Source organism: Macaca fascicularis, chromosome 10 (assembly GCF_037993035.2).
Source record: "Macaca fascicularis isolate 582-1 chromosome 10, T2T-MFA8v1.1".
Lineage (NCBI taxonomy): Eukaryota > Metazoa > Chordata > Mammalia > Primates > Cercopithecidae > Macaca > Macaca fascicularis.
Window position 1 is genome coordinate 85,534,051 of NC_088384.1, and position 25,830 is coordinate 85,559,880.

General features: G+C 38.8%; 1 protein-coding gene and 1 long non-coding RNA gene across 15 annotated transcripts in view; one reads left to right on the forward strand and one right to left on the reverse strand.

Annotated features, from left to right (window-relative positions):
• LOC102141936 (signal-regulatory protein beta-1) overlaps positions 1–6,172 on the forward strand; it is a 108,793-nt gene extending 102,621 nt beyond the window's left edge. For 7 of the 11 annotated variants that reach the window (XM_074004952.1, XM_074004946.1, XM_074004951.1 and 4 more), the window contains 3 exons: positions 3,431–3,757; positions 4,780–4,889; positions 5,515–6,172. In XM_074004952.1, coding sequence (XP_073861053.1) covers positions 3,431–3,757; positions 4,780–4,886 — 434 coding nt within the window. In that variant the 3' untranslated portion in view covers positions 4,887–4,889; positions 5,515–6,172. Of the gene's footprint in view, positions 1–2,055; positions 2,224–3,430; positions 3,758–4,779; positions 4,890–5,514 lie in introns of all 11 variants that reach the window. The other 4 variants (XM_045362648.3, XM_065522912.2, XM_074004948.1 and 1 more) reach the window with 1 other exon arrangement.
• The window catches only part of LOC107131093 (uncharacterized), a 57,059-nt gene continuing 31,543 nt past the window's right edge, over positions 315–25,830 (reverse strand). Inside the window, exons 2-5 of one of the 4 annotated variants that reach the window (XR_010578593.2) lie at positions 24,659–24,777; positions 15,975–16,051; positions 2,087–2,199; positions 315–535 (exon numbers count right to left, since the gene is read on the reverse strand). This is a non-coding gene — a long non-coding RNA (uncharacterized lncRNA). Of the gene's footprint in view, positions 536–2,086; positions 2,200–15,974; positions 16,052–21,043; positions 24,778–25,830 lie in introns of those variants that run through there. The other 3 variants (XR_001494071.4, XR_010578592.2, XR_012419211.1) reach the window with 3 other exon arrangements.

A 25,830-nucleotide genomic window follows, 5' to 3' on the forward strand; every position in this document is an offset into this window, starting at 1 on the left:
ATGCTTGGCTGACACGAATTCCATGAGGTCATAAAGTATCATGCCTAGAAGAAATCTTAATGCTCATTGAATTGTTCTGACAACTGTAAAAGTCAGAGAAGGCAAGTGAGTGGTCCAAGCTTGCATAGCAGTAAAATTAATTCCTTGAAGGTATACTGGACTTTAAAATCTACAAAATATGTCTCTCTTCTTTTTCTCATTCACCAAATAGGGGGAGAAGTGTGCTATTAGGAAGTACACACATCTTATTACATGGAGGAAGATATTGGTAGTAATGTCTCAAACATTTACAGCTCACAGACAGTAAGGCACACTCGTGTGAATGGACTTTAATGTGTAGAACTGCCCTATACTGTTTGTGCCATTTGTGAGTTACAGAAGGAAACCGAGGCTCAAAGAAGTGAAGGCTGCTTAAGGTTATAAAGCTGGTGAGTGAGAAACCTTGGCGTGAATTCCAGCTTCCATCTCTGCTCTATTTACCAGTTATGGGATCTCCTGCAAGTTGCTTATGTTCTCCCATCCTCAGTATCTTTGTCTGTAAAATAGAGAAAGGATAGTTCAGGGAATCTTCCTTATCTGAGTATTTATTATGTAATTCTCTGGAGCTAGGACAATTGTGTTGAGAAGCAAAAGCTATAGAAAATACAGATTTTCAAAAATAATTGATTACGTATAAAATTAGCTCCCACTCCAAGCCCTTCCCTATTCAACACTGTATGCATCTCAGGGCTGTGCTTCCTCTCATGGAAATATCTTTGTGGCTGTCTTTATTTGAGTTCTCCTGAAAGCAAAGCCTGAACCCAGGACTTGGGGGCAGGTGGTTGGAGGGTGATGCTGAGAGGTTGGGATGGGGGCACGGGCAGGGAGAGAGATACTAGCTTTGCAGGGAGTCAGCCAAGAAAGAGTGAGTTATTGAGCTGGGTGCCCCTGTGGACCACTGGGGCCCAATGACGCTGGATACCCTCTGAAGAACTGGGTAGAATATGCCTGAGAATTGTCTCATGAAGGAGAGGTGGGGATGTGCCTGCAGTGGGGAGGTGGCATTTCATGTTTACAGAGAGAAATCTGAGGCAGAGAAGAGGAAAGGGTTTTGGAAGCCCAAGGTGGGACTCAGTGTGAGTGGTACTGCTTGGCACCACTGCAGTGAGGTCAGACAGCTGGGAGAGGAGGCGTGGAGCCCAGAAACCCTCTGCTATAGGGTTGGTCTTGCCTTGATTGAAGTGTGGCAAACCTCACACTATCTTGTGCAAATTGAATCCATATTCATTGCAAAGTGCAATCTGAGATCTTGCAAAAGTTGTATTTCAAGAAGTTGAGGCAGGTGATATTGGGGAGCTGCAGGGATCACAGGCAAAGCCTTTGACTGTTAAAAATGGAATCATAATAATAAGAAAAAATTCATGATGCTAATGATACTGTGGGCACTTCAAAAGAAAGCACTTCGATTAAAAGAGACCCCTATGAAAATCGATAGAACACTCAAATAATTTCAAATGATTTTTCAAAATTGATCTTTAATGATTGTGTGAGATTTGAAATGAAGGATTTGTTGGTCCTATAGTATAAATCCTGAGAAAAAACCATGGCAGCTCCCGTCCACTCCTAACACTTATTATTCTAAGAGTTGGTGCCTCTTCGCAATTATATTCTATATTTGTCTGCAAATATACATTAAGTAAATTTTTAAAAATTTAAATGCTTTTCAAGATGATGTTCCAACCAATTCCTTTTTTACAATTTCTATGAAATTGAGGCCTGATTTTGTATAGGCTTCTTCTAAGTGGCACCTTTTTTTTTTTTTTTTTTCCCTGATACCAAGTAGCTTCAGTGTTTACATTATTTGGTTTTGTGAGAATTAAATAAGAAAATGCATGCACACTGCCTCAAACATTGACATTCAGGGGATGGGAGCAGTTGTCATCAGCTGTGCTCAGGCCTTTGTCCTCCCAACACTGGCCCGGACACCAGACAGCCAGGAAATCTCACTGGCGGTTGAAACGGGCCATCTCAGCCTCTTATCTGTTTTTATACTTTTTGGTCCTTGCCACCTTCTAGAACCCATGGCAGTTGTGTGGAGGCACCTTACCCTGCCCTCTTCTCCACGGGCACCACCCCAGTTACCAAGATTTCAACACCCGGAGTCCTCCATTCTCAGGCCTTGCTCTTTTCTTCGTGAGATCCCTGTGCTCTCCTGGTGTGCTGAAAGGGACAGACTAAGTTCAGGTAACAAGCTCAGGGAGGGTGTCTGCCTCAGCTGCCATTAGCAACATCACTGATAAAATTTTACAAGTCTGGGTAGGTTGAGGATGAGAAAATAATATTTGGGAGTTGGATTTCTGTAACTCCTTCAAATTTCAGTACCAAAAGCTGCTTCCTCTACCCGAGACCAAGAGCTGAAATCTCTCTTAACTAGGCCCATGAGAGCTGATCTGACCTCAGAGAATTTCATTAATTTTAGAGTCTTAGAAACAGAGGGAAAGTGGCATAGGTCTCGCAGTTGGCTATGGTATCAGTGCAAGGACCAGAATCCGGATCAACCAACCCTTAGTTTAGTGTTAGAGCTGCATGGTGTTGTGTGTTCATAAGAAGTCTACTGAAATATTTAGTGTTTTATAAGATTTCACATTTGTCCAGTTTTCCTTATTGTGAATACATTCTATTGCATAGCTGAAAATCTGGTTGAAAAAATTCTAGAAGTCATGAGATCATAATTTTGGAAGCCTAGAATCATAAATGCTTATAGCCTTGTAGTTTGGGTGTTAGAATAGCATAAAGGTAAAACCTGCTGTCTCTGGTGTAAACCCACCTTTGCTATTTGTGCCCTCGGGCAAGTTATTTAACCTCTCTAATCTGAAGCTCCTTCCTATGTGCAATCTTAATATGTTGGCTTCTAAGACTTAGAGTCTGTGAATCTTCAAATCTTAAATGTATCTAGTCATAGAGCAAGTTAAATGATTTGTAGCTTCTTCAGTGGAATTCATACCTCATCTTTTCATCTTTAATGGCCAAAGTGAAAAAGAAAGATTAAATGGCTTTCATCAATCCCATCCAACCATCCACTCATCCATCCATCCATCCATCCATCCATCCATCCATCCATCCATTCACTCATCCATCCACCCACCCATCCATCCATCTATCCATCCATCCACTCATCCATCCATCCATCCACTCATCCATCCATCCATCCATCCATCCATCCATCCATCCATCCATCCATCCATCTATCCAAGCATGCATTCACTCATGAATTTGCACTGTCATTCAATCATGCATTTCCTTATGTGTGCATTTGTTAACCAATACCTAAAATATTCCTCTGTGGCAGGCTCTGGTTAGGCCTAGGCAGATGACTTCATCCTCAAGGAGCTTTCAGGCACCTACAGATGGCTTCCCACAATAATTATTTGTTTTCTCTGGGCTTTGTCAGTTCCCCCTACAGTGACAGTGTTCCAGTCTTCCACCTCCTCCAGCTTGGTGGCCGTTACTTGCCTTGTGCAAAGATTCTATCCACAAAATGTGCACCTCACCTGGCTAGAGGATTGCCATACACTCAAAGGTGCTGAGCAACCCACATTCAAGAAGAATGATGATGGGTCCTACACCCTGGAAAACCTGCTGCTGGTGAATGCATCAGTGCGGGGGCCTGAGCGGGTGCTTACCTGCATGGTGGAACATGAGGGACAGCCTCCCAAACGGGCCAACCTCATACTGTCCACAAGAGCCCACACTGCTTATAAGCCCATTGGGAGCACAGGTAAGTTCATGTCTTCTTCTATGAGCACCTGGGGTCACTTCTGTATCCTGAGTGGATTTCAGAAGGTACTGGGAGGAGGGAGAGCTTGATAATCAGTGAGATCTTATCCCACTTGAGAGTCTGCAACTCCTTAAATAACCGGAATGGTTTCTGGCCGGTGGATTCCTTTAAATCTGGCCATCCTGAAAGGTTCTTTAATTTCTGTGGAAAGAGTGATCTCCTGGCTCAATCTCCTTCAAAATTCCCAAGAGAGAGTTCAGCTTAGTGCACTCACTACTGGTGCTTCTGAGGTGGTTGTCAGCAAGGCTGTCTTGTTTAAAATATTTGTTTCAGTTATATGGAGGCGAGCTTGCCAGCACATAAAACCTGCTTGCATGATGTCTGCTTCAATGGTAGAATAGGCTTTTCGACTTGATTCTTGCACAGGCACTTCACCCCTGTGTGCTTCAGTCTGCTTACCTGTAGATAGTGTCTAAAAAAGGTTCCTAATTCATCGTCTTTATGAAGATTAAATGAATTAATACATGTAAACTTTACATACGGTCTACAATAAATGTCAGCTACTGATACCTATTATTTGAATTCAGGTAAGATTATTTTAAAATTTAGTTTCCAGTAGTTGCAGCTTTGTAAACTTAGGCAGTTGAGTCAATTACCTTCCCATAACCTCAGTTTACTCATCTAGAAAATGGTGCTAATGATACCAAACTCTTAAGATTGTAGCAAAGTTATATTAAATGACCACAGGCCTTTGGGACATGGAGCTGATTCTATTATACTTAGGTTTGTGCCTCTAAAGCCTTGCACAGTGGCTGATATGTGTCAGATATTCAAATCAGCATTTGTTGAGCCAAATTCAAGGTAAGGCTTATAGGTCAAGGTCAACTCTTATTTCCAAGAGAGAACTACAGAATCAGGTGCCACCTGCAAGCTCTGGAACTTCTTGACTACATGACCTCAGAGAAGGCATTTAAACTCACAGAGCCCCCATGTGATGGCTCCTTCTATCCTTTGGCATTTAGGTCCAGAGATGCCTGCCCTTATCTTTGTGGTTTTCCTCCTGGGCCTCAAGGTGCTGCTGGTGATGAGTTTCACAGCGACCTACATCTGCAGGAGGTGGAACCTGTGACAGGTGAGCATAGGATGGGCCTTAGTCTTCAGGAGTGGGTGACAGGCTGGCAAGAGGCTTACAGGGCAAGCCCACAAAGTCACTGGGGCCCTCAAGAGTGATCCAGCCTCAAGGGAAGGTTGTGAACACTCTTTATTTTCTCCAGATGTTTTTTGGGATTCCCCGAGTCTTTCAACTCCATGCATTGTGTAGTGCCTTGGAGGTGGAAAGGTTTCAAATTCCATTCTTTGGGACCCTGGAGATGGGGGGAGGGGGGATCCAAGGTGTAGTAGTGGTATGAATGTTGAGACCCAAACTCCAGAGTCCCCCAATACACCGTTACATGTTTCGATTTTCATATGATATATTTTGGGGATGCATAAGGAAAGTATTGCTAAAATCAATGAATAGAACCTATTCAAGGGACTTGGAGGTTCTGACTAGTGGCAAAGATGAATGTGGATATGGGAGAGAGTTTAGAATCCAGAAAGTGGCATTGGGGTGTAATGAGTAGGGGCCTTACTTCTGATCTGTGCCACGAATCCAGACCAAGCAGAATACCTGCCATATAGTAGGTGCTCAATAAATATTTGTGAAATTAATACATGAATAAACAAACACATGAATGAATGATTTTTTTTCTCTACAGCCCCTGCATGCCCTGTGATACATTACTTCCAGCCTTCTCGAAGGGGTTCAAGCGGGGAGAAGCTGCAAGGACTTATAGGTCACTAAAGACCCCTTTATTCCGTCCCTGCCACCCCCATCGCGGACACGCTCCCTTCCGCACACCCTCCTGATGTTCCTTCCCTCAGAGCTTTGGAGCTGAGTCAGGGACGGATTTTCTTCATAAGGATTCCAGGGATGTCTTGACCCTCATGTACTGAGCTTCGAATTGGCCCTGCTTCCACCCAAGAGAATTAAGCTGATCATTCTACCCTGGTCATGAACAATCCTTAATTTTCAGAGCAGTTTTTACTTTTGTGCAGGGTTTTTGAAGATATGATTTCATTTGAACACACATATTTTGAAATCACTGGTAAGTTGCATAAGCATTTTTCTCTTCTGAAATGTACAGAAAAAATACAAGCAATACCCAAGGACCTACCATCCTATCTTTTAAAAATAGTAACATTTGCCATTATGATCTTCAGTTCTTTAAAAAAAAAAAAAAAACAAAAAAAAAACCACTGTTCTGAATTTATCATTCTCAAGCATGATTTTATAACTTTATAACATATGTATAAATCCTTAAGCAATGTATAGTATTTTTACGTTTTTAACATTATATAAATGCTATGATACTGTACACAGCACTCTGGAACTTTATTTTTTATGCTTAACACAATTTGTGAGGTTTATTCCTGTTGATATGTGGAGCTACATTTTATTAATTTTGCACGGTTCTGTGGTCTTCTCTTGTAAGAATATGCCACAATTTATCAATTCTTCTCAAGACAGATTTTGAAGCTTCATTCAGCGTTTTGCTAGTACAACTTTGCAGCAAACATTCTTATATTTGTTTCCCTGGGCATGTGTGGGAGAGTCCGCCTTGTTCCTCTAGCTTGGTGCACAAAGCTGCAGTATTCGTATGATTTGGGAGCTTTTGTTATGTAAAAAAATTTCCAATTGTTGCTTAAGTTTTACTCTTTCCATTTATCCCTTTCATCTCGCTATGTCTGTCTCTCTCTCTCTCTCTCTCTCTCTGTGTGTGTATACATATATATATATAAAAAATATTTTTGAATGTTTATTGCATTTTTAAAATAGATACCTTTTAGGAAGTTAAAGAGTTAAGGAGTTTTCCTTTCTTCTATGCTGATATTAACATATTTTAAAATCAAACAAAAGCAAAGAAATCATCAGCAGACTCGAATTATAAGAAATACTAGTGGACACCCTACAGGCACAAAGAAAATGACACCAGGTATAAATCTGGATCCACACAAAAGAATGAAGAACAGAAAAAGTAAATAGATGCATAAATTTAAGACATTTAAACAAAACTCTATAGATGATAAGTGAATGTTTAAAACTAAAAATAATAATAATGCAATGTGGATGTTATGATAATAACGCATCAATATCATATAATACCTGAAACAATGGCACAAAGGCTGGGAGCGGGAATTGGATGTACACAGCCAGAGTATTCCTATACTATACATACAGTGGTATAAATATTGGGACTTCTTTTTCAGGATCACTGTATAATTTTATATTTTTCATGTTGTCTTTTATGCCATTTGCAAACAGCTTTGTTTTTTTAATATAAACCTTGTGCGTTTTTATTAAATTTATCTTTTTAAGACTTAAATGTAAGATCTGGAATTACAAAAAGAAGAAAACTTGGGAAAAGCTCTTCTGGACACTGGCTGAGGCAAAGACGGAGTCTCACTCCATCGCCCAGGCTGGGGTGCAGTGGCGTGATCTCAGCTCACTGCAACCTCCACCTCCCAGGTTCTAGCAATTCTCCTGCCTCAGTCTCCCAAGGAGCTGGGATTACAGGCACGCACCACATCTCGCTATATTTTTCTGGTGGTGTGTGTGCACACGTGTGTGTATGCATTACAGATGGTAGGAATCTTACGTGTTTTACAGGTGGTAGGAATCTTATCTTTTTTCTAGAAGGATTAATTATCCAGCACTCCCTGATGTTCACTGCCACCTTTGCTGTATAGCGAGTGTCTATAAATCTGTGGTTCCTTTGATGAACTCTTTGTTCCGCTGATCTACTGGTCTAGCTCTCTGTCAATACAGGCAAATTAAATTGTGCTTCACTTTACTGCACTTCACAGATACCGCGTTTTTCGCAAATTGACGGTTTGTAGCAACCCTGCATCGAGCAAGTCTATTGGTGCCATGTTTCCAACAGCATGTGCCCAATCCATGTCTCTGTCACATTTTAGTAATTCTTGCAATATTTCAAATTATAATAATTATATCTGATATCTGTGATTAATGATATTTGATGTTATTATTGTAACGGTTTTGTAGCTCCACGAACCACGTCCTTATGAAACAGCACACTTGATGGAAAAATGTCTTGTATGTTCTGAAGGCTCCACCTACTGGTCGTTCCCCCATCTTGCTCCCTCTCCTCAGGCCTCCCCACTTACCCTGAGGCACAGGAAGACACAATAACCCGAAATTAGGCCAATTAATAACCCTGCAACCGCCTCTAAGTGCTCAAGTGAAAGCGAGAGTTACAAATCTCTCACTTTAAATCAAATCTAGAAATGATGAAGCTTAGTAAAAAAAGGCTTGTCCAAAGCTGAGACAGGCTGAAAGCTAGGCTTCTTGCACCAAACACGCAGCCAGCTGTGAATGCAAAGGAAAAGTTTTTGAAGGAAATTAAAAATACTACTCCAGTGAGCACATGAATGATAAGAAAGCAACACAAACTTATTGGTGATGTGGAGAAAATTTCAGTGGTCTTGATAGATGATGGAACTAGCCACAACATTCTCCTGCAATATCTCCAAGGTATGCTTGTATTTGACTTAGCATAGCTCTACAGTAAGTTTTGATATCTTTTGGGAAAATCATTTCACCCTTTCTTTTTTTTTTTTTTAATTTATTTATTATTATTATACTTTAAGTTGTAGGGTACATGTGCATAACGTGCAGGTTTGTTACATATGTATACTTGTGCCATGTTGGTGTGCTGCACCCATCAACTCGTCATTTACATCAGGTATAACTCCCAATGCAATCCCTCCCCCCTCCCCCCTCCCCATGATAGGCCCCGGTGTGTGATGTTCCCCTTCCTGAGTCATTTCACCCTTTCTTATCCAAAACTGTTGTGACTATTCTTGGCCCAAATGCATTTTAGACTCACTTTATCAAGTTTCATGAAAAATCCTTTTAGATTTATTATTTGATTCCACGGAATTCATATATTATTTTGGAGACATTTACATATTTCCAGTATTGAGCCTTCCCATTTATGGGCGTAGTATACCTCTATTTATTTAGGTTTTCTTTTATGAAGTTCAGTTTACAATTTTACAGATTTTTTCTCTATAATGGTCTTATGCATCGTTAGTTAGAGACGGCTTTAATATTTTCTAGTTTATGGAATCCTTAAAATTTATTATTACTTTTTTCAGTGGTTGTTGACTACTGAATAGGATCGCAATTGAGTTTTGAACATCAATTTTATAGCTGGAAAGCTTATGAAATTCTCTTACTAGTGCTAATAGTATGGATATTCTTTCTATATATAACTCCCCCCCTTTTTTTTTAGATGGAGTCTTGCTTTGTTGCCCAGGCTGGAGTGCAGTGGTGTGATCTGGCTCACTGAAACCTCCGCCTCCCAGGTTCAGGCGATTCTCCTGTCTCAGCCTCCCAAGTAGTCGGGATTACAAGCGCATGCCACCACACCAGGAGACAGGGTTCCACTGTGTTGGCCAGGCTGGTAGTGAACTCCTGACCTCTAGTGATCTACCATTCTCACCTCCCAAAGTGCTGGGATTACAGGTGTGAGCCACCGCACCTGGCCTTTATGTGTAACTCCTATGACATTCATCGAATGATCTAAATTAGTGTTTATCTTTGTCAAAGTTACATGTACACACTATTAAAGAGTCAAATAAATAGTTATATAAGTTTTACATACAAAAATTGGAGTCTCCCTAATATCCAACCATGTTCTATCTCCCAGAAGCAAGTATTCTCAACTTTTAATGGATTATCTTAGATTGTTACTGCCATATCTCATATAACATGTTTATATCACCACTTCTTCATTTTTCAGTAACAGGCATTATTTTTGACCTCCCATGATTGAAGATGGTAATATAATGCTCCATCATTGCTGATTTAATGCACACATGAACACTTTCTATTCCCCATCAACTGAATATGATTATATAGTAATTTGGGATACTTTAAGAGTCAATGTCTATATTGTAATAACTGTTTGGATATTCCTTCCTTCCTTCCTTCCTTTCCTTTTTCTTTCTTTCTTTCTGAGATGGAGTCTCACTCTGTCGCCCAGGCTACAGTGCAATGGCATGATCTTGGCTCACTGCAACATCTGACCCCTGGGTTTAAGCAATTCTCCTGCCTCAGCCTCCCTAGTAGCTGGAATTATAGGCATGCACCACCATGGCCGGCTAATTTTTGTATTTTTAGTAGAGATGGAGTTTCACCATGTTGGCCAGGCTGGTCTCAAACTCCTGACCTCAAATGATCCACCCACCTTGGCCTCCCAAAGTGCTGGGATTACAGACGTGAACCTCCCTGCCCAGCTGAACATTATTTCCAGCTGAGTCTGGTAATATTCCCAGCTTTTGCTTATGTTCAGTCTCTCCTGTGTATGTTTGTGTAATCAACACTATAGTCAAAATACAGACAATTCCATAACCATAAAGGTCTCCCTGGTGCTACCTTATTATAGTGATACCCACCCTCACCATACTAAGTCTGGCAAATGCTAATCTCTTCTATATCTCCATATTTTGACAATGTTATGTAAATGGGATCATACAGTATGCAACATTTTGAGTTTGAGTTTTTCACTCAACATAATGCCTTTGCGATCCTTACAAGTTGTTGCATATATAAATAATTTATTTTTTTATTGCTGAGTGGTATTTTATGTATGAATGCATACTGTTTGTTAGCCATTCACTTGTAAGACAAATTTGTCTTACACTGGTTGTTTCTAGGGTTTTGCTGTTACAAATAAATCTGCTACAAACATTTGTGCACAGTTTTTTGTGTGTACATAAGTTTTCATTTTTTCTGGGACAAATGCAAGGGAGTGCAATTGCTGGTTCATTTGTATAGCGAGTGTATGCTTAGTTCTTTTTAAGAAGTTGACAACCAGTTTTATAGAGTGGGTGTATTGTTTTACATTCCCACTTGCAATGCATTAGATATTCAGTTTCTCCGCATCCTAGCCAGCATTTGGTATTGTCACTATGTTTTACTATAACTGTTCTATTAGGTACATAGTAATAATATCTCACTATGATCTTAATTTGCATTTTCCTGATGGTTAGTGATGTAAGCATCTTTTCATGTATTTATTTTCTATCTGTATATCCTTTTTGGTAAAATATCTCTTTATGTCTTTCACCCATTGTGATATTGTGAAATATATATTTGGTCTCCAACCCTGTTTCCTGCCAAACAACTCCTAAAATCCTTAGACTCTCCAAAGAGATGTCTTTTTGTGTCCTAATGAATTGACTGATGGCTGGGAGCACCTACGTAGCTTCAGGATGGGGACTGGTCACCCGAAAGACCAATTTTTACAGACAGACAGGGGACCTGAAGAGTAAGCTGATCAAATGACTTAATCAATCTTGCCTACATAATGAAGCTTCTGTAAAAACCCAAAAGGACTGGATTCAGAGAGCTTCTGGACAGCTGAACACATGCAAGTTCCTGAAAAGTGCTGCACCTGCGGAGGTCATGGAAGCTCCGTGTCCCTTCCCCGTTCCTGTCCCTATGCATCTCTTCATCTATATCCTTTATAATAAACCGGTACACTCAGTGTTTCCTTGAGTTCTGTGGGCCACTCTAGCAAATTAATTAAACCCAAGGAAGAGGTCATGAGATCTCTGATTTATAGCCAATGAGTCAGAAGCACATTCCTTGCAATTGGCATTGAAAGTGGGGAGAAGTTCCATGGGACTGAGTGCTCATCCCCGTGGTATCTGATGTTACCTCCAGATAGATAGCATCAGATTAGAATTGGATTGAGGACACCCAGCTGGTGTCTGCTGCAGAATTGATTGCTTGCTGGTTCGGTGGGGGGAAGAAATCTCCCACATTTGGTCACAGAAGTCTTCTGCGTTGATTGTTGCTGTATGAGTGCAGAGGAAAAACAGTTTGAGTTTTCCCACCTTTAGCCACTTGTAATGGAAGTTTTTGTCTTGTTTTGTTGTTTTTAACTGTTGAGTTTTGAGAGCGATATCCTAGATTTGAACCCTTTGTCAGATGTGTGGTTTGCAATATTTTCGCCTGGTCAGTAGCTTTGTTTTCATCCTTAACATGGTATTTTGGAGAGTGAAAGTTTTAAATTTTGATGAAATCCAATTTACCAATTTTTAAAATTGATCATGCTTTTGATGTAAGGTCTAAAAATCTGTCATCGGGCCGGGCACGGTGGCTCACGCCTGTAATCCCAGCACTTTGGGAGGCCGAGGTGGGTGGATCACGGGGTCAGGGGTTCGAGACCAGCTTGACCAACATGGTGAAACCCCATCTCTACTAAAAATACAAAAATTAGCTTGGCGTGGCGGTGGGCGCCTGTAATCCCAGCTACTCAGGAGACTGAGGCAGGAGAATTGCTTGAACCCGGGAGGCAGAGGTTGCAGTGAGCCGAGATCGCGCCACTGTACTCCAGCCTGGGCAAAAGAGCGAGACTCCATCCAAAAAAAAAAAAAAAAAAAGAATCTGTCATCAAGCCCTGGATCCTGAAGATTTTCTCCTAAATGTTTTGTAGTTTTATGTTTTATCTTTGAACCTATGATCTATTTTGAGATGATTTTTGTGTAAGGTATGGTATGAGGTTTAGGTTGAGGTTCATTTTTTGTTTATGGATATCTAGGACCTTTTGTTGAAAAGACTTTTTCACTTGCGGAATCAATCTTTCCTCCATTGAACTGTTTTTGCCACTTTGAAAAATCAACTGTCTGTACTTGTATGGGGCTGTTTCTAGGTTTTCTATTCTGTACTATTGATCTATGTGTCTGTTCCTCCACCAATATCACAAAGTTTTGATTACTACATCTTTGTCATGTCTTAAAATCAGGTACATTGATTCCTTCCATTTTATTCTGTTTTGACTTTTTTAGTTCTCTTTTTTACCCTTTGTTCATATAAATTTAAAAAGTCTTATGTATATTTACAAAAATATGTCTAGAAATCTGATAGAAATTGTGTTAAACCTATATATCAGTTTGGATATAATTGACATTTTTATTATGCTGAGGCTCCCAGTCCATGGATACAGCATGTCTCCCTGTGATGGTTAATTTTAGGTGTCAACTTGATGAGTTAAGGGATAGCCAGATAGCTGGCAAAACTTTATTTCTGGGTGTGTCTCTGAGGATGTTTCTGGAAGAGACTGGTGTTCGAATCAGTGGACTGAGTAAGGAAGATCTGCCCTCTTCTAGTGAGGATGGGCGACATTCAATCAGTTAAGAGCCTGGATACAACAAAAAGGCAGAGGAAAGGTGAATTCGCTCTTTCTTCTGGAGCTGGGACACCAATCTTCTGCCCTTGGATATCAGAACTCCAGGTTATCTGGCCACTGGACTCCAAGACTTATACAAGTGCTATGAGATTCCCCGGTCCCAATCTCTACCTCTATAGAGTCTGAGGCCTTCAGCCTCTGACTGACAGATATGCCAGCAGCTCTTCTGGTTCTCAAATGCGGGCTGAGCCACTCCATCAGCTTCTCAGGTTCTCCAACTTGCTGACAGCATATCGTGGAACCTCTTGGCCTCCATGATCTCACACGAGTCAATTCCCATAGTAAATCCTGCCTCATCCATCTATTGATATACATATCAATAGATATATATAAATCACATCTCATCCATCTATTGATATATATATATCCTATTGGTTCTGTTTCTCTGGAGAACGCTGACTAATACATTCCTCTTTATTTGAATCTTCTTTGATTTCTTTCATCAGTGTTTGCAATTTTCAGCATGCAAGTCTTATACGTGTTTTGTTAAATTTGTACCTATTTCATTTTTGAGCAATTTAAATGGTATTATATTTTAAATTTTGGTTTTCATGGGTTTATTGCTAGTATATAGAATTAAAGTTAACTTGGCTGGGCATGGTAATCCAAGAACTTTGGGAGGCCAAGGCGGCTGGATTACCTGAGGTCAGGAGATTGAGACCAGCCTGGCCAACATGGTGAAACCCCGTCTCTGCTAAAAATACAAAAATCAGTTGGGCATGGTGGCATGCACCCGTAGTCCCAGTTACTCGGGAGACTGAGGCTGGAGAATCGCTTGAACCCGGGAGTCGGAGGTTGTGGTGAGCCAAGATCGTACCACTGCACTCCAACCTGGGTGACAGAGCAAAACTCCATCTGAAAAAAAAGAATTAAAGTTAACTTTTTGCATGTTGATCATGTAGTCTGTCACCATTCTGAACTCATTTATCAGTTCTAAGAGTCTCTTCTGTGGATTCTGTAGAATTTCCCATGAAGGCTGTTATGCCATCTACAAATAGAGACAGTTTTATTTCTTTCTTTCTGATATGTATGCCCTTTATTTCCTTCTCTAGCCTTATTGCCCTGGCTAGGACTTCCAATGCTATACTCAATAAAAGTGGTGAGAGAGGAAGAAACACTGTGACTGAGAAGTCATGGTGAGGCCAGGGCCTGTCACTACCACTGCTGCCACCGAACATCAGAGAAAGTCAAAAGGAACTTCAAGCGCCAAACACTGAGCCTTATCTAAAAGCCAAAAATAATTGCCCAAATCTACCCAAAAGAATGTTATCAATCATGCTATTTTGCCTGTTGAAGCATAAGGCCCATCAGCATTAAGCTCCAGGCCAGACCAGACAATACAAGGTCCCAGAAGCCTAAGTTGGAGCCACTAAAACTGGGCAGAAGGCTGATTTCAGGATGTGTTTCTTCTAATACAAACCATAAGCCTCCCGCGGTAGTTGACAGCGGCACAAAGCTGGATCATTCACCATGAAGAACTGTCAAGAAAACTCATGGGGTCACTTAATGCACAAGATTTGAAGACTACAAAGCAGCAGTTAACATATCAAGGAATGCTAAGTGTACAGACTCCATACGAAATACCTGCACTGAAAACTAATCTTTGGTTAGCTTTCTGAAAGAGATTAATGAAGAGAATTTGCCTCATACCTTGTCAGACCCTGAGAGGAAGCCAGATTCTCAATTATGTACCATAAAGAAGTTAAAGAATAACTTTCATAATTGAACCAAGAGCAATTTGGTTCCTAAACAAGCCGTGGGCAGATATTGAGTGACTAGTGCTGCCATGAAAGACAGAGTTAATAAACAATTTGTTAGAGAAACACAAGTCAAGTTTCTATCAGTAAAGCCATAGCAACTCTCTCAAGGAGATCTTGCAAGACTGGGAGAAAAGACCCCAAAACAGTTCCCCTTGTCTTTGTTCAGACCCTTAGTAGGACTCAAGCATTAAAAAAAAAAAAATAAAAAAATAAAAAAATTAATGGTCGAGGGTACAAAGGTTAATAGGGTTAATTATTAAAAACCATGGATAAGTTAGTGAACAGGAAGTAAAACATATCAAAACCAAGACATACTCCAGTTTGTTTCAGGGAGGATATAGTAACAGACATTTAAACATTAAGCAAAATCAGCAGTCCATTCAACCTTGTTTTGGGCCTTGGTCATGTGCACTGCAAAAATCAAAAGCCACAAGCCAGAGGCCTAGTTTGACAGTTGGCAGCTTAAATTCAGTCATTCTCAGCATTCATGGCATAAGAGCAAATGGAACTAATGGGAACAAATGCCACAATAGCTTACAACACAAAGCACAGGCGTTGGACTTCCAGTTGAAAAAGGCTCTTCCATTTTCTAAACAAGAGAGCTCCCCAAACTCAAGCTGGTGACACAATCATGAAGCGAAAAGGAGTCTCAAAAGGGACCCAAATGAATCCAAATACTGAAAAGAAGACAATAGCAGAGGATCAAAGGAAACAACTGGAAGAATAACAGAAATCAAAGGGGAAAATCTGTTAGTGGTCTCCTATAACACATAAAACAGAAAGAAAAATAATAGAGAAAATAAATATGCTGGAAGAGCACTGAAAAAGAAGAGGAAGAAAAGAAAGAACAGCTTCAACTACTCAATAAAACTAATAACACTCTGACAGAATATGTGCTCATTGAAAGGGGTGTGGTTTTTAATGAAATATTTGCCATATTGTCCAGTATTCCTGAGGTCAAAGAACTGCTAAATTCTGGTTCTACAAAGCAAAGTTGTTAGCCAGTAAAGGCACCTACGATGCTATTGGGCTATATGAAAAGGCCATTAAAAAGGGGGCAATACCAACACAAGTGTTACAGGAAGTTGTTCTTAATATTTTTCAAGATCCAAACAAAACCATGGAAGGAATTACCTCTTTTTAGTTGCTAAGACTGATATGACATCAACAGAAGAGTTGGCCAAGAAGATGGAATCTGGAAAGTCTTGTTCCTTTCCAAAACACAAACAAACAAAAAACAAAGCAACAGGTTACAGCAACACTCCCAATAATGAAGGCATAACAGGATAATCATCCTGGTATCAAATTGTAGATCGCTCTAACCCTGGAATCAGTGAAGTGGCAGAATTGCAAGACATGGAACTTATCACTCCTGTATGGTGTTCGGTGGAGATGAAACAAGCAGTATCCAACTAGCTGGAAAGGCTGCAGGAATGGAGTTTAGTAGTGACTTCCCTTGACGAGCTATTAGGAGTGAAAGAAACACAGCATTTTATATTTTATAAAAGTGAGATTTGCCTGTAACATTAGAGTTTCAAATCCTTGAATCATAATTTCTGGAGGCTTTTTTTTTTTTTTAAAGGTGTTTTAGACCCTCTGAGCTAAGAAATGCCCTTGTTCAAGTGACCTGGAAAAGAATGTATAATAGGGAGGCATAATGGATGCAGAAGGTTATGTATGGCCTCTCAGGATTTCAAGTAATTCACTTGGCTTACTCAGGTTTTCTATACCCACAGGAAAGTCTTTGGTATATGTGTTTAAGACCCGTAGTTTGCCACAGTTTTAGAGCGTACATAAATTTCAAACTATTGAGAATGAATTTATCCCATAAGTACAGTAAAAATTTGTACTTTGTTGATGTACTTTAACCCCAACATAGTTCTTTTTTATATTAGAAGGTTGGTGCCACAGTATGATGGTCTTTCCTTTCTGCATCCACCTTAGCAGGGAGGGTAAGTCCTTTCAGGGTGGAAGAACTGAGTTTTCACGCTGGCTTGCCAGGCTAGATGGGACATAACAGACCACCTGGTTCAAATTTCCTCACTTGCAGATTAATTTGTACTAGGTTTGTCTTTGCTCAGAGCCTGCAAATGACATTTATGTATGATCTTTGATTTCTGTCACAGTATCCCTGTAGATGAAGCGTAATCCTTTCTGTGCCAGGTCTCCTGGAATGAAATGCAATCTTGAATTGGGGTGGTCATCTGGCTCTTTTGGTTTATATTCAAACCTAATTTTGCATTTAGTATTCAGAAATGCTCAAAGTAAAAACAAAAGGGGCAAGAGAGAGAGATGAGGAGGAGAAAGGGGTGAGGACACTGCTTCTTCATTTCAGTGCTTTGATCTGCCAGGGGACAGTGGCCTGAGAAGGCAATGCAAGTCCTGGAGACTGTTATAAGTTCTTTTATCTGAGCAACTGCTCTACGAAAGGTAAAATCAGAGTCATCATAGTAATATAATATATAGAAAACCCTGGTCAAGATATTTTAAATTTTAACTTTGTGAATATTTAAGTATTATCCTTTAAACAATCATTAGCATTTTGTTTATTCTTGCTTTTAAAAAAAGAGTGATGAGAGAAAACATTCTTGTCTCTATCCTACCTAGGGAGAAAGACTTCAATCTTTCACCATTAAGTACGTTAGCTGTAGCATTTTGTTTTTGTAGATGTTCTTTCTTTAAAAAAATTTTAGTTGACCATAATAATTATATATATTTATGGTGTACAGAGTGATATTTTGAAATATGCATATGAAGTATAATGATCAAATTAGGGTAATTAGGATATCCCGCATTTCAAACATTTATCATTTCTTTGTGTTGGGAACATTCAAAATTCCTTCTACTAGCTTTTTAAAAAATGCAATAACTTATAGTTTACCATATGCACCCTACAGTGCTGCGGAACATCAGAACTCATTTTTCATATCTAGCTGAAATTTGTAACTATTCACAGACTTCTCTGTATCCTCCCTACCCCTCTGCCCTTCCAGCCTCTGATAACTGTAACTCTCTACTTCTATGGGCTCCTTTTTTTTTTTAAGCTCCCACATATAAGTAAGGACACGTGGTATTTGTCTTTCTGTGCCTGACTTATTTTACTTAACAATGTCCTCCAGGCTCATCTATGTTGCTACAAATGACAGGATTTCTTTCTTTTTTTTTTTTTAATGGCTGAGTAGTATTCTATTGTGCATATAATACCATATTTTTTAATTCATTCATCTGTTGATGAACATTTAGGTTGATTCCACACCTTTACAATAGTGAATAGTGCTGCAATAAACATGAGCATCCCTTTGAGAAACTGATTTCCTTTCCTTTGGATAAATACCCAGTAGTAGGATTCCTGGATTGTATGGTAGTTCTATTTTTAGTTTTTACAGAAGTCTTTATACTACTTTCAATAATGGTTCTACTAGTTTACATTCCCACCAACAGTGTATAAGAATTTCCCTTTCTTCACATCCTTGCTAGCATTTGTTATTTTTTGTCTTTTTGATAATAACCAATCTTAGCTGGGGGGAGATAATCTCATTGTGGTTTTGACTTGCATTTCCTCATGATCAGTGATGTTGAACATCTTTTCCTATATTTGTTGCCCATTTATTTGTATGCCTTCTTTTGAGAAATGTCTAGTTAGATAATTTGCCCACTTTTAAATTCGGTTATTTGTTTTTTGGTTAAGTTGTTTGAGTTCTTTGTGTATTCTGAATATCAGTCCCTTGTTGGGTGAATAGTTTGCCAACTTTTCTCCCATTCTGCAAGTTGTCTCCTCACTCTGCTGATTGTTTTCTTTGCTGTGCAGTAGTTTTTTAGTTTGATATAGTCCTATTTGTCTGTTTTGTTGCCTTGTTGCCTGTGCTTTTGAAGTCTTAGCCATAAAATCTATGGCTATAACAATGCCCTGAAGCAGTTCCTCTATATTTTCTTCTAGTAGTTTTGCAGCTTCAGGTCTTACATTTAAGTCTTTAATCCATTTTCAGTTGATTGTTGTGTATGGTAAGAGACAAAGGTCTAGTTTCATTCTTCAGCATATGGATATCCAATTATTCTGGCACCATTTATTGAGAAGATATCCTTTCTCTGATATATGTTTTAGGTGCCTTTGTTGAATGTCAGATGAATGCACAGATTTGTCTCTGGGTTTTCTATTCTGTTTCATTAGCTTATGTGTCTATATGCCAGTACCATGCTGTCTTGGTAACTGCAGCTTTATAGTATGTTTTGAAGTAAGGTAGTGTGATATCTCTAGCTTTGATTTTTTGCTCAGCATTGCTTTGGCTATGTGGGATCTTTTGTGGTTCCATACAAATTTTAGGATTTTTTTTTTCTATGTCTGTGAAGAATGTCATTGGTATTTTGATAGGCATTGCATTGAATCTGTGGATTGTTTTGGGTAGTATGATCATTTTAACAATATCAGCTCTTACAATCCATGAGCATGGGATGTTCTTCCACTATTTTGTGTTCTCTTAAATTTCTTTCATCAGTATTTTGTAGTTTTTATTGTGGAGGGCTTTCACCTCCTTGGTTAAATGTATTCCTAGATATTTTATTTTATTTTTATAGCTATTGAAAATGTGATTGCTTTTTAAATGTGTTCTTCAGCTATTTATTGTTGATGTATAAAATACTACTAATTTTAATGTTGATTTTGCATCCTGCGACTTTACTGAATTTGTTTATTAGTTCTAAGAGATTTTTTGGTGGAGTCTCTAGTTTTTTTCTATATATAAGATCATGTCATCTGCAAAGAGGGACAATTTGACTTTTTCTTTTCCAGTTTGGATCGTTTATTTCTTTCTTCTTCTTGATCATTCTGATTAGGACTTCCACTACTATACTGAATAGGAGTGGTCAAAGTGGGCATCTTTGCCTTGTTCCAGTGCATAGAGAAAGAAAGGCTCTTGGTTTTCTCCATTCAGTAGCTGTGGGTTTGTTATATATGGTTTTTATTATGTTGAGATATGTTCTTTCTGTGCCTAATTTGTTGAGAGTCAGCTTTTATTTTGAAGGGATACTGAATTTTATTAAATCCTTTTTTCTGCATCTATTGAGATTATCACATGTTTTTTGTCTTTCATTCTGCTGCTATGATGTATCACATTTATTAATTTGTGTGTGTTGAACCATCCTTGCATCCCTAGGATAAATTTTATTTGATCAAGATGTATTATCTTTTTGAGTGTTATTGGATTGGCTTACTAGTATTTTGCTGAGGATTTTTGCATCTATGTTAATCAGGGATATTGCCTGTAGTTTTCTTTTTTTGTTGTTTCCTTGTCTGGTTTTGGTATCAGGGTAATGCTGGTCTCATAGAACGAGTTAGGAAAAATTCCCCTTTCAATTTTTTTTGAGCAGTTTATGAAGAATTAATGTTAGTTTGTTATAAGTTTGGTAGGATTTAGCAGTAAAGCTGTTTGGTCCTGGGCTTTTCTTTGTTGGGAGAGTTTTTTTATTACTGGTTCAATCTTGTTACTTGTTACTGGTATGTTCAGATTTTCTGTTCCTTTCTGGTTCAATCTTGGTGTGTTGTATATGTCCAGGCATTTATCTATTTCCTCTAGGTTTCCAATTTGTTAGCATATAATTGTTCATAATAGTCTATGATGATCCTTTGTATTTCTGTGGTATCAGTTGTAATGTCTCCTTTTTCATTTGAGGATCCAGTCTCACTCCCCTACATATGGCTTGCCAATTATCCCAGCACCATATGTTGAATAGGGTATCCTTTCTCTACTTATGTGTTTTTGTTTGCTATGTCAAAGATCAGTTGGCTGTAAGTATTTGGCTTTATTTCTGGGGTCTCTATTCTGTTACATTGGTCTATGTGTTTATTTTTATACCAGTACCATGACCATTTTACCTCTTTTATGTTTTTTGACTTAAAGTCTATTTTGCCTAATATAAATAGAGCTACTCCTACCTGCTTTTGGTTTCTATTTGTGTAAAATATATTTTTTCATCCCATCAGTTTCAATCTATGTGTCTTTACAGGTGAAGTGAATTTCTTGTAAGCAGCCTGTAGTTGTGTCTTATCTTTTTTATCCATTCAGCTAGTCTGTGTCTTTTAACTGGATATGTAAACTGTTTACATTCAAGGTTGTTATTGATAGGTGAGGATGTACTCCTGTCATTTTCTTATTAGTTTTTGATTGACTTGTACCTCCTTTGTTTTTTCTTCCTTTCTTATTGGTTACTTTTGTGATTTGGTGGTTTTCTGTAGTGACAACATTTTATTTCTTTCTTTTGTTTTTTCATTTATATGCTCTACCAGTGATGTTTATACTTTTGTGTGTTTTCATGATGGTAGACATCTTCCTTTAACTTCCAAATGTAGAATTCCCTTAAGCAGCTTGGGTCTTGAGAGGTAAGTGAGATCCAGTGTGAATTTTCTCCCTGAAACAATGTAGTCACATGAACTCCAGGCAGCTCCCATACTAGGCTTATGGCCTGTAAGGGCCAAGAGGTTCTCCTGTGGCTAACATTATAGGTGTCCACGGTAAGAATGTGCATCACCGTGAATCTCTTGCTTACCATTTTCCCACAATGGGGAGTTCTTCCTGGAACTGAGCTGATCCCAGCCAGGCCAACTGCTCTCTTCCCTTTCCTTCAGTGCCTCAGAGGGTTCCTGTCACTTCTCTGATGAATTCCAATATTTTCTTTTAGACACTCTATTCAATATGTGGTTGTCCATTCTCTGTTTTGATCTTTCTTTGTGAAAGAGGTGAGTGTTGGGCATCTCTAGTCAGCCATGATGTCTCCTTGGTAGATGTTATTTATCACGTTGAGAAAGTTCCTCTATAATATCTAGCTTTCTGAGTTTTTAATCATGAAAGGGTGTAGAATTTTGTCAAATGTTTTTTCTAATAACTTAATAGAGTCATCTGATTTTTCTTCTTTAGCCTGTTATTGCAATGAACTATACTGACAGATTTTCAAACATAGAATCAGCCATGCATCCTCATTCTGCTCGTTTGGGGTTTATTTTGCTATTTTTTCCTAGGTTTTTATTTTATTTTATTTTTTTTGACACGGAGTCTTGCTCTGTCACCTAGGCTGCAGTGCAGTGGCATGATCTCAGCTCACTGCAACCTCTGCTTCCTGGATTCAAGTGATTCTCCTGTCTCAGCCTCCCAAGTAGCTGGGACTACAGGCACCCACCAGCACGCGCAGCTAATTTTTGTATTTTTAGTAGAGATGAGGCTTCACCATGTTGGCCAGGCTGGTCTCAAACTCCTGATCTCAAATGATCTGCCCACCTCCAAAAGTGCTAAGATTACAAGTGTGAGCCACCGTGCCCAGCCTCTTTCTAGCTTTTAAAGGTGTGAGCTTCGATTATTGATTTGAAATCTTTTTTCTTAATGTAAGAATTTAGAGATTGAAATTTCCCTCTCAGCATTTCTTTAGCTGTATCTCACATATTTATTTGTGTGTGTGTGTGTGTGTGTGTGTGTGTGTATCTAGATCACAAGAAATTTGAGAATAAATAATACACTGCTAAATAACCGAAAGGCTTTTGTGCAGACACATTTATTTTTATTTCTCTTGGGTATTCTCTAGGAGTGTAATTGCTGGATCATATGGTAATTCTATGTTTAAACACCTGAGGAACTGCCAGATTATTTTCCAAAGCAAAAATACCATTTTAAGTTTCCACTACCATATAAGGGTATCTCATTGTGGTTTTATTTGCATTTTCCTGATTATTCATGACATGGAGGATCTTTTCATATGTTTTTGTAGAAATATCTACTTAGATACTTTCTCTTTTTGAAAATTGAGTTATTTGTATTTTTATTACTGAGTTGTAAATGATTATCTATCTATCTATCTATCTATCTATCTATCAATCATCCATACCAGTTCTTTCTCAGATATTATAATTTGGAATATTTTCTCCCATTCTGTGAGGTATTTTTTTTACTTTATTATCCAAGGTCATGAAGATTTATCCCTACATTTTCTTTTAAAAGATTTATAGTTTTAGCTCTTGCATTTAAATCTTTGATCCACTTTGAGTTAAATTATTTATATTGTATATGTATGTGGCTATCCAGTTGTCCCAGAATCATGTTGAAGAGACTATTCTTTCATCATCGAATGGTCCTAGCATGCTTGTTGAAACTCAGTTGACCACAGATGTGTGGATTTGTTTCTTGACTCTCAATTATATTCCATTGATGGGTACGTCTATTTTTATCAGTACTGAATTTTCCTGGTTACTATTGCTTCATAGTTAAGTATTCCTTTGGATATACCCAATAATGAGATTGCTGGGTCAAATGCTAATTCAATTTTAAGTTCTTTGAGAAATTGCCAGACTACTTTCCATAATGGCTGAACTAATTCCCACTAGCAGCATATAAGTATTCCCTTTTCTCCACAACCTTCCTAGCATCTATTTTTTTTAACCTTTTTAATAGCTGATTTATCAATATCTGATTGATGTGAGATGGTATCTCATTGTGGTTTTGATGTGCATTTCTCTAATGTTTAGTGACGATGAGTATTTTTTCATATGCTTGTTGACTATGTGTATACCTTCTTCTGAAAATTGTCCATGTCCTTTGCCTACATTTTCATGGGGTTGTTTGTTTTTTGCTTGTTAATTTGTTAAAGTTTTTGTAGATCCTTGATATTAGGCCTTTGTCAGATGCATAGTGTGCTAATATTTTCTCCCATTCTGTAAGTTGTCTGTTTACTCTCTTGATAGTCTCTTTTGCTGTGCAAAAGCTCTTTAGTTTAATTAGGTTCCATTTGTCAATTTTTATTTTTGTTGTAGTTTCTTCTGGAGTCTTCATGATGAAATATTTACCAGGCCCTATATCCAGAATGGTATTTTCTAGGTTATCTTCCAGGGTTTTTATAGTTTATAGTTTTAGATTTTACATTTACGTCTTTAATACATCTTAAGTTGATTTTTGTATGTAATGTAAGGAAGAGGTCCAGTTTCAATCTTCTGCATATGGCCTGCCAATTATCCCTTACTAGGCAGTTTTTGTATGAGTTTGAGTCAATCTAGTTATTAGTTATTAGATGAACAGTACCCTAAGTTTGGGTACTGTTAATGCTGCGTTTACTTTCAATGCACCCAGGCTTCTAATTCCTCTGTCACCTTGTGTTCTGGATGGACTTGTTTGCAGGAGATTTTTCTCAATGGGTGCTTTGCCCTCTGCTTTAGGTCTTTCCTTTGCATCTCCCCTTTGTCCTTCTTTGTATCTCCCCTTTATCAGTAGTAGACTGCTGTTACTTATTACTCAGGACCTGTTAACCTGGTTGGGGCAGGGTGTGTGTGCACAGGGAGCTCTGTTGTTATGATTCAGTCACAGTCTTAGTCACTATGGTCCAGAGTTGCAGAAGTGGAGGCCTCTCAGTGGTCCTTCCCTTGGGCATCTCAGTAGGAGATCTCTAATGGTTTAGGCCCAGGACATTTTTTTATCCTTTCCCCAGTGGTACAAAAGGATTTTCTTTCTGCTCCTTTATCTGAGGAAAAGCAGATTTGCTGTTCTTTCTAGCTGCTTAATGTTTTGTTCCATATGGGAGACAGATGTGAAGGGTCTGGGTGGGGCTTTGGGCTTTTTCCAACAGTAGCTGTTGCCCACGTCCCCTAGGTCTGTACCATGAAGGAACCTTTCTCTGAACTCTCATCCTGATCCAACCTTTCTGAGAATCCAGTAAAGTCTGTGGAGAAGAGCCTGCATGGACATGTAAATTTCTTTTATGTCCATGGCTCTCTGGGGTTCTATATTCTCATGTTAGCCCACACATAGTCACTTTAGCAATTTGGCAAAAAAACTTTGAATTTTTCTTACCAGTTTATTTGGTGTCCAGCCTCTGCCCCAGGGAGGCATTTGCTCAAGGCTCACGTCTTCTTGGAGGCATCTGTTTTCCTTTAGATTTCAGATTAGCCATTTGTCCTGAAACTTCAGCTCTGTGATCAGTTCAAGAAAAGATTTTATTTTGTAGATTATACAACTTTAAATTTTTGTTGTAAGAGTGGAGATGACACTCTTTCTGAATTTTATCATCCTAAGCAGAAGCTGAATTTCCCTGGATGTATTTTTAATATAGAGCTCATAGGATTTGCTAATCTATAGAGTGAGAGAGACAGAGAAGTCAGGGATGTTCCCAAGATTTTGAGCCTAAGAGACTGGAATAATACATTGCCGTCAAGTGTGTTAGAAAAAGCAGCACATGGAGCACCTTTGAATGGGGAGATCAGGAGTTTAATTTTGAATATGTTGAGTTTTAGGGCTGTAATTGGAAACCCTATTGTCTCTCATAATACTTCTGTTTCTGAGTGTGATGCTTAAAAACCTTCTCTGTTCTTCAAAGCTCCACCTTTAGATAAATAGCATATTTTCTAAAGGAAAGGCTCCCTGCACTTCCAACAGGATTGCGAATGAATAATAAGGGTCTCCCCTATCTCAAGAAGGAAGAATAATGAGGACCTTCAGACATGCATTCATGAAGGTGGCACATGTTTCTAAGGACAGGAGTCTGGTTTCTTGAATATTTCCTCAAGAAGATAAGTTGCTATGCAAATAATGAAATTTTGTTAGAAGCAAGTATTTCTATTGTCTTCACAAGTTGAGAAGGTCAAGGACAGTTGAGCCCATGGCAAATACCTCCAGGACCTTAGACCACTTAAGCAGAACATGGGAAGAGGCTACAAAAACAAGTTGTGCCTGCATTAGCAACCACCCACCTCCAACCTACATAAGTAGTTGAAAAGTACAGAGAAGCAGGGAAAGGAAAGATCTTTGGAAGGAGTTGTTAAGGGCTGTAGCAATTTTCCTAACATCCTTAGGGTTAGGAGTAAGGGGGAAGCACCTGAAACCAAGCAAGAGAATGTTCAGACAACACTTCAGAGATTTTGACACTTATGCCAAGGGTTTGGGAGAGCAGAAGGGTTTGTACTAGAAGCTGTCGCTCCAATGGCCTAAGGAAGAAAAACAAAGAAAGAGGCAGGGCTGCACTGGGG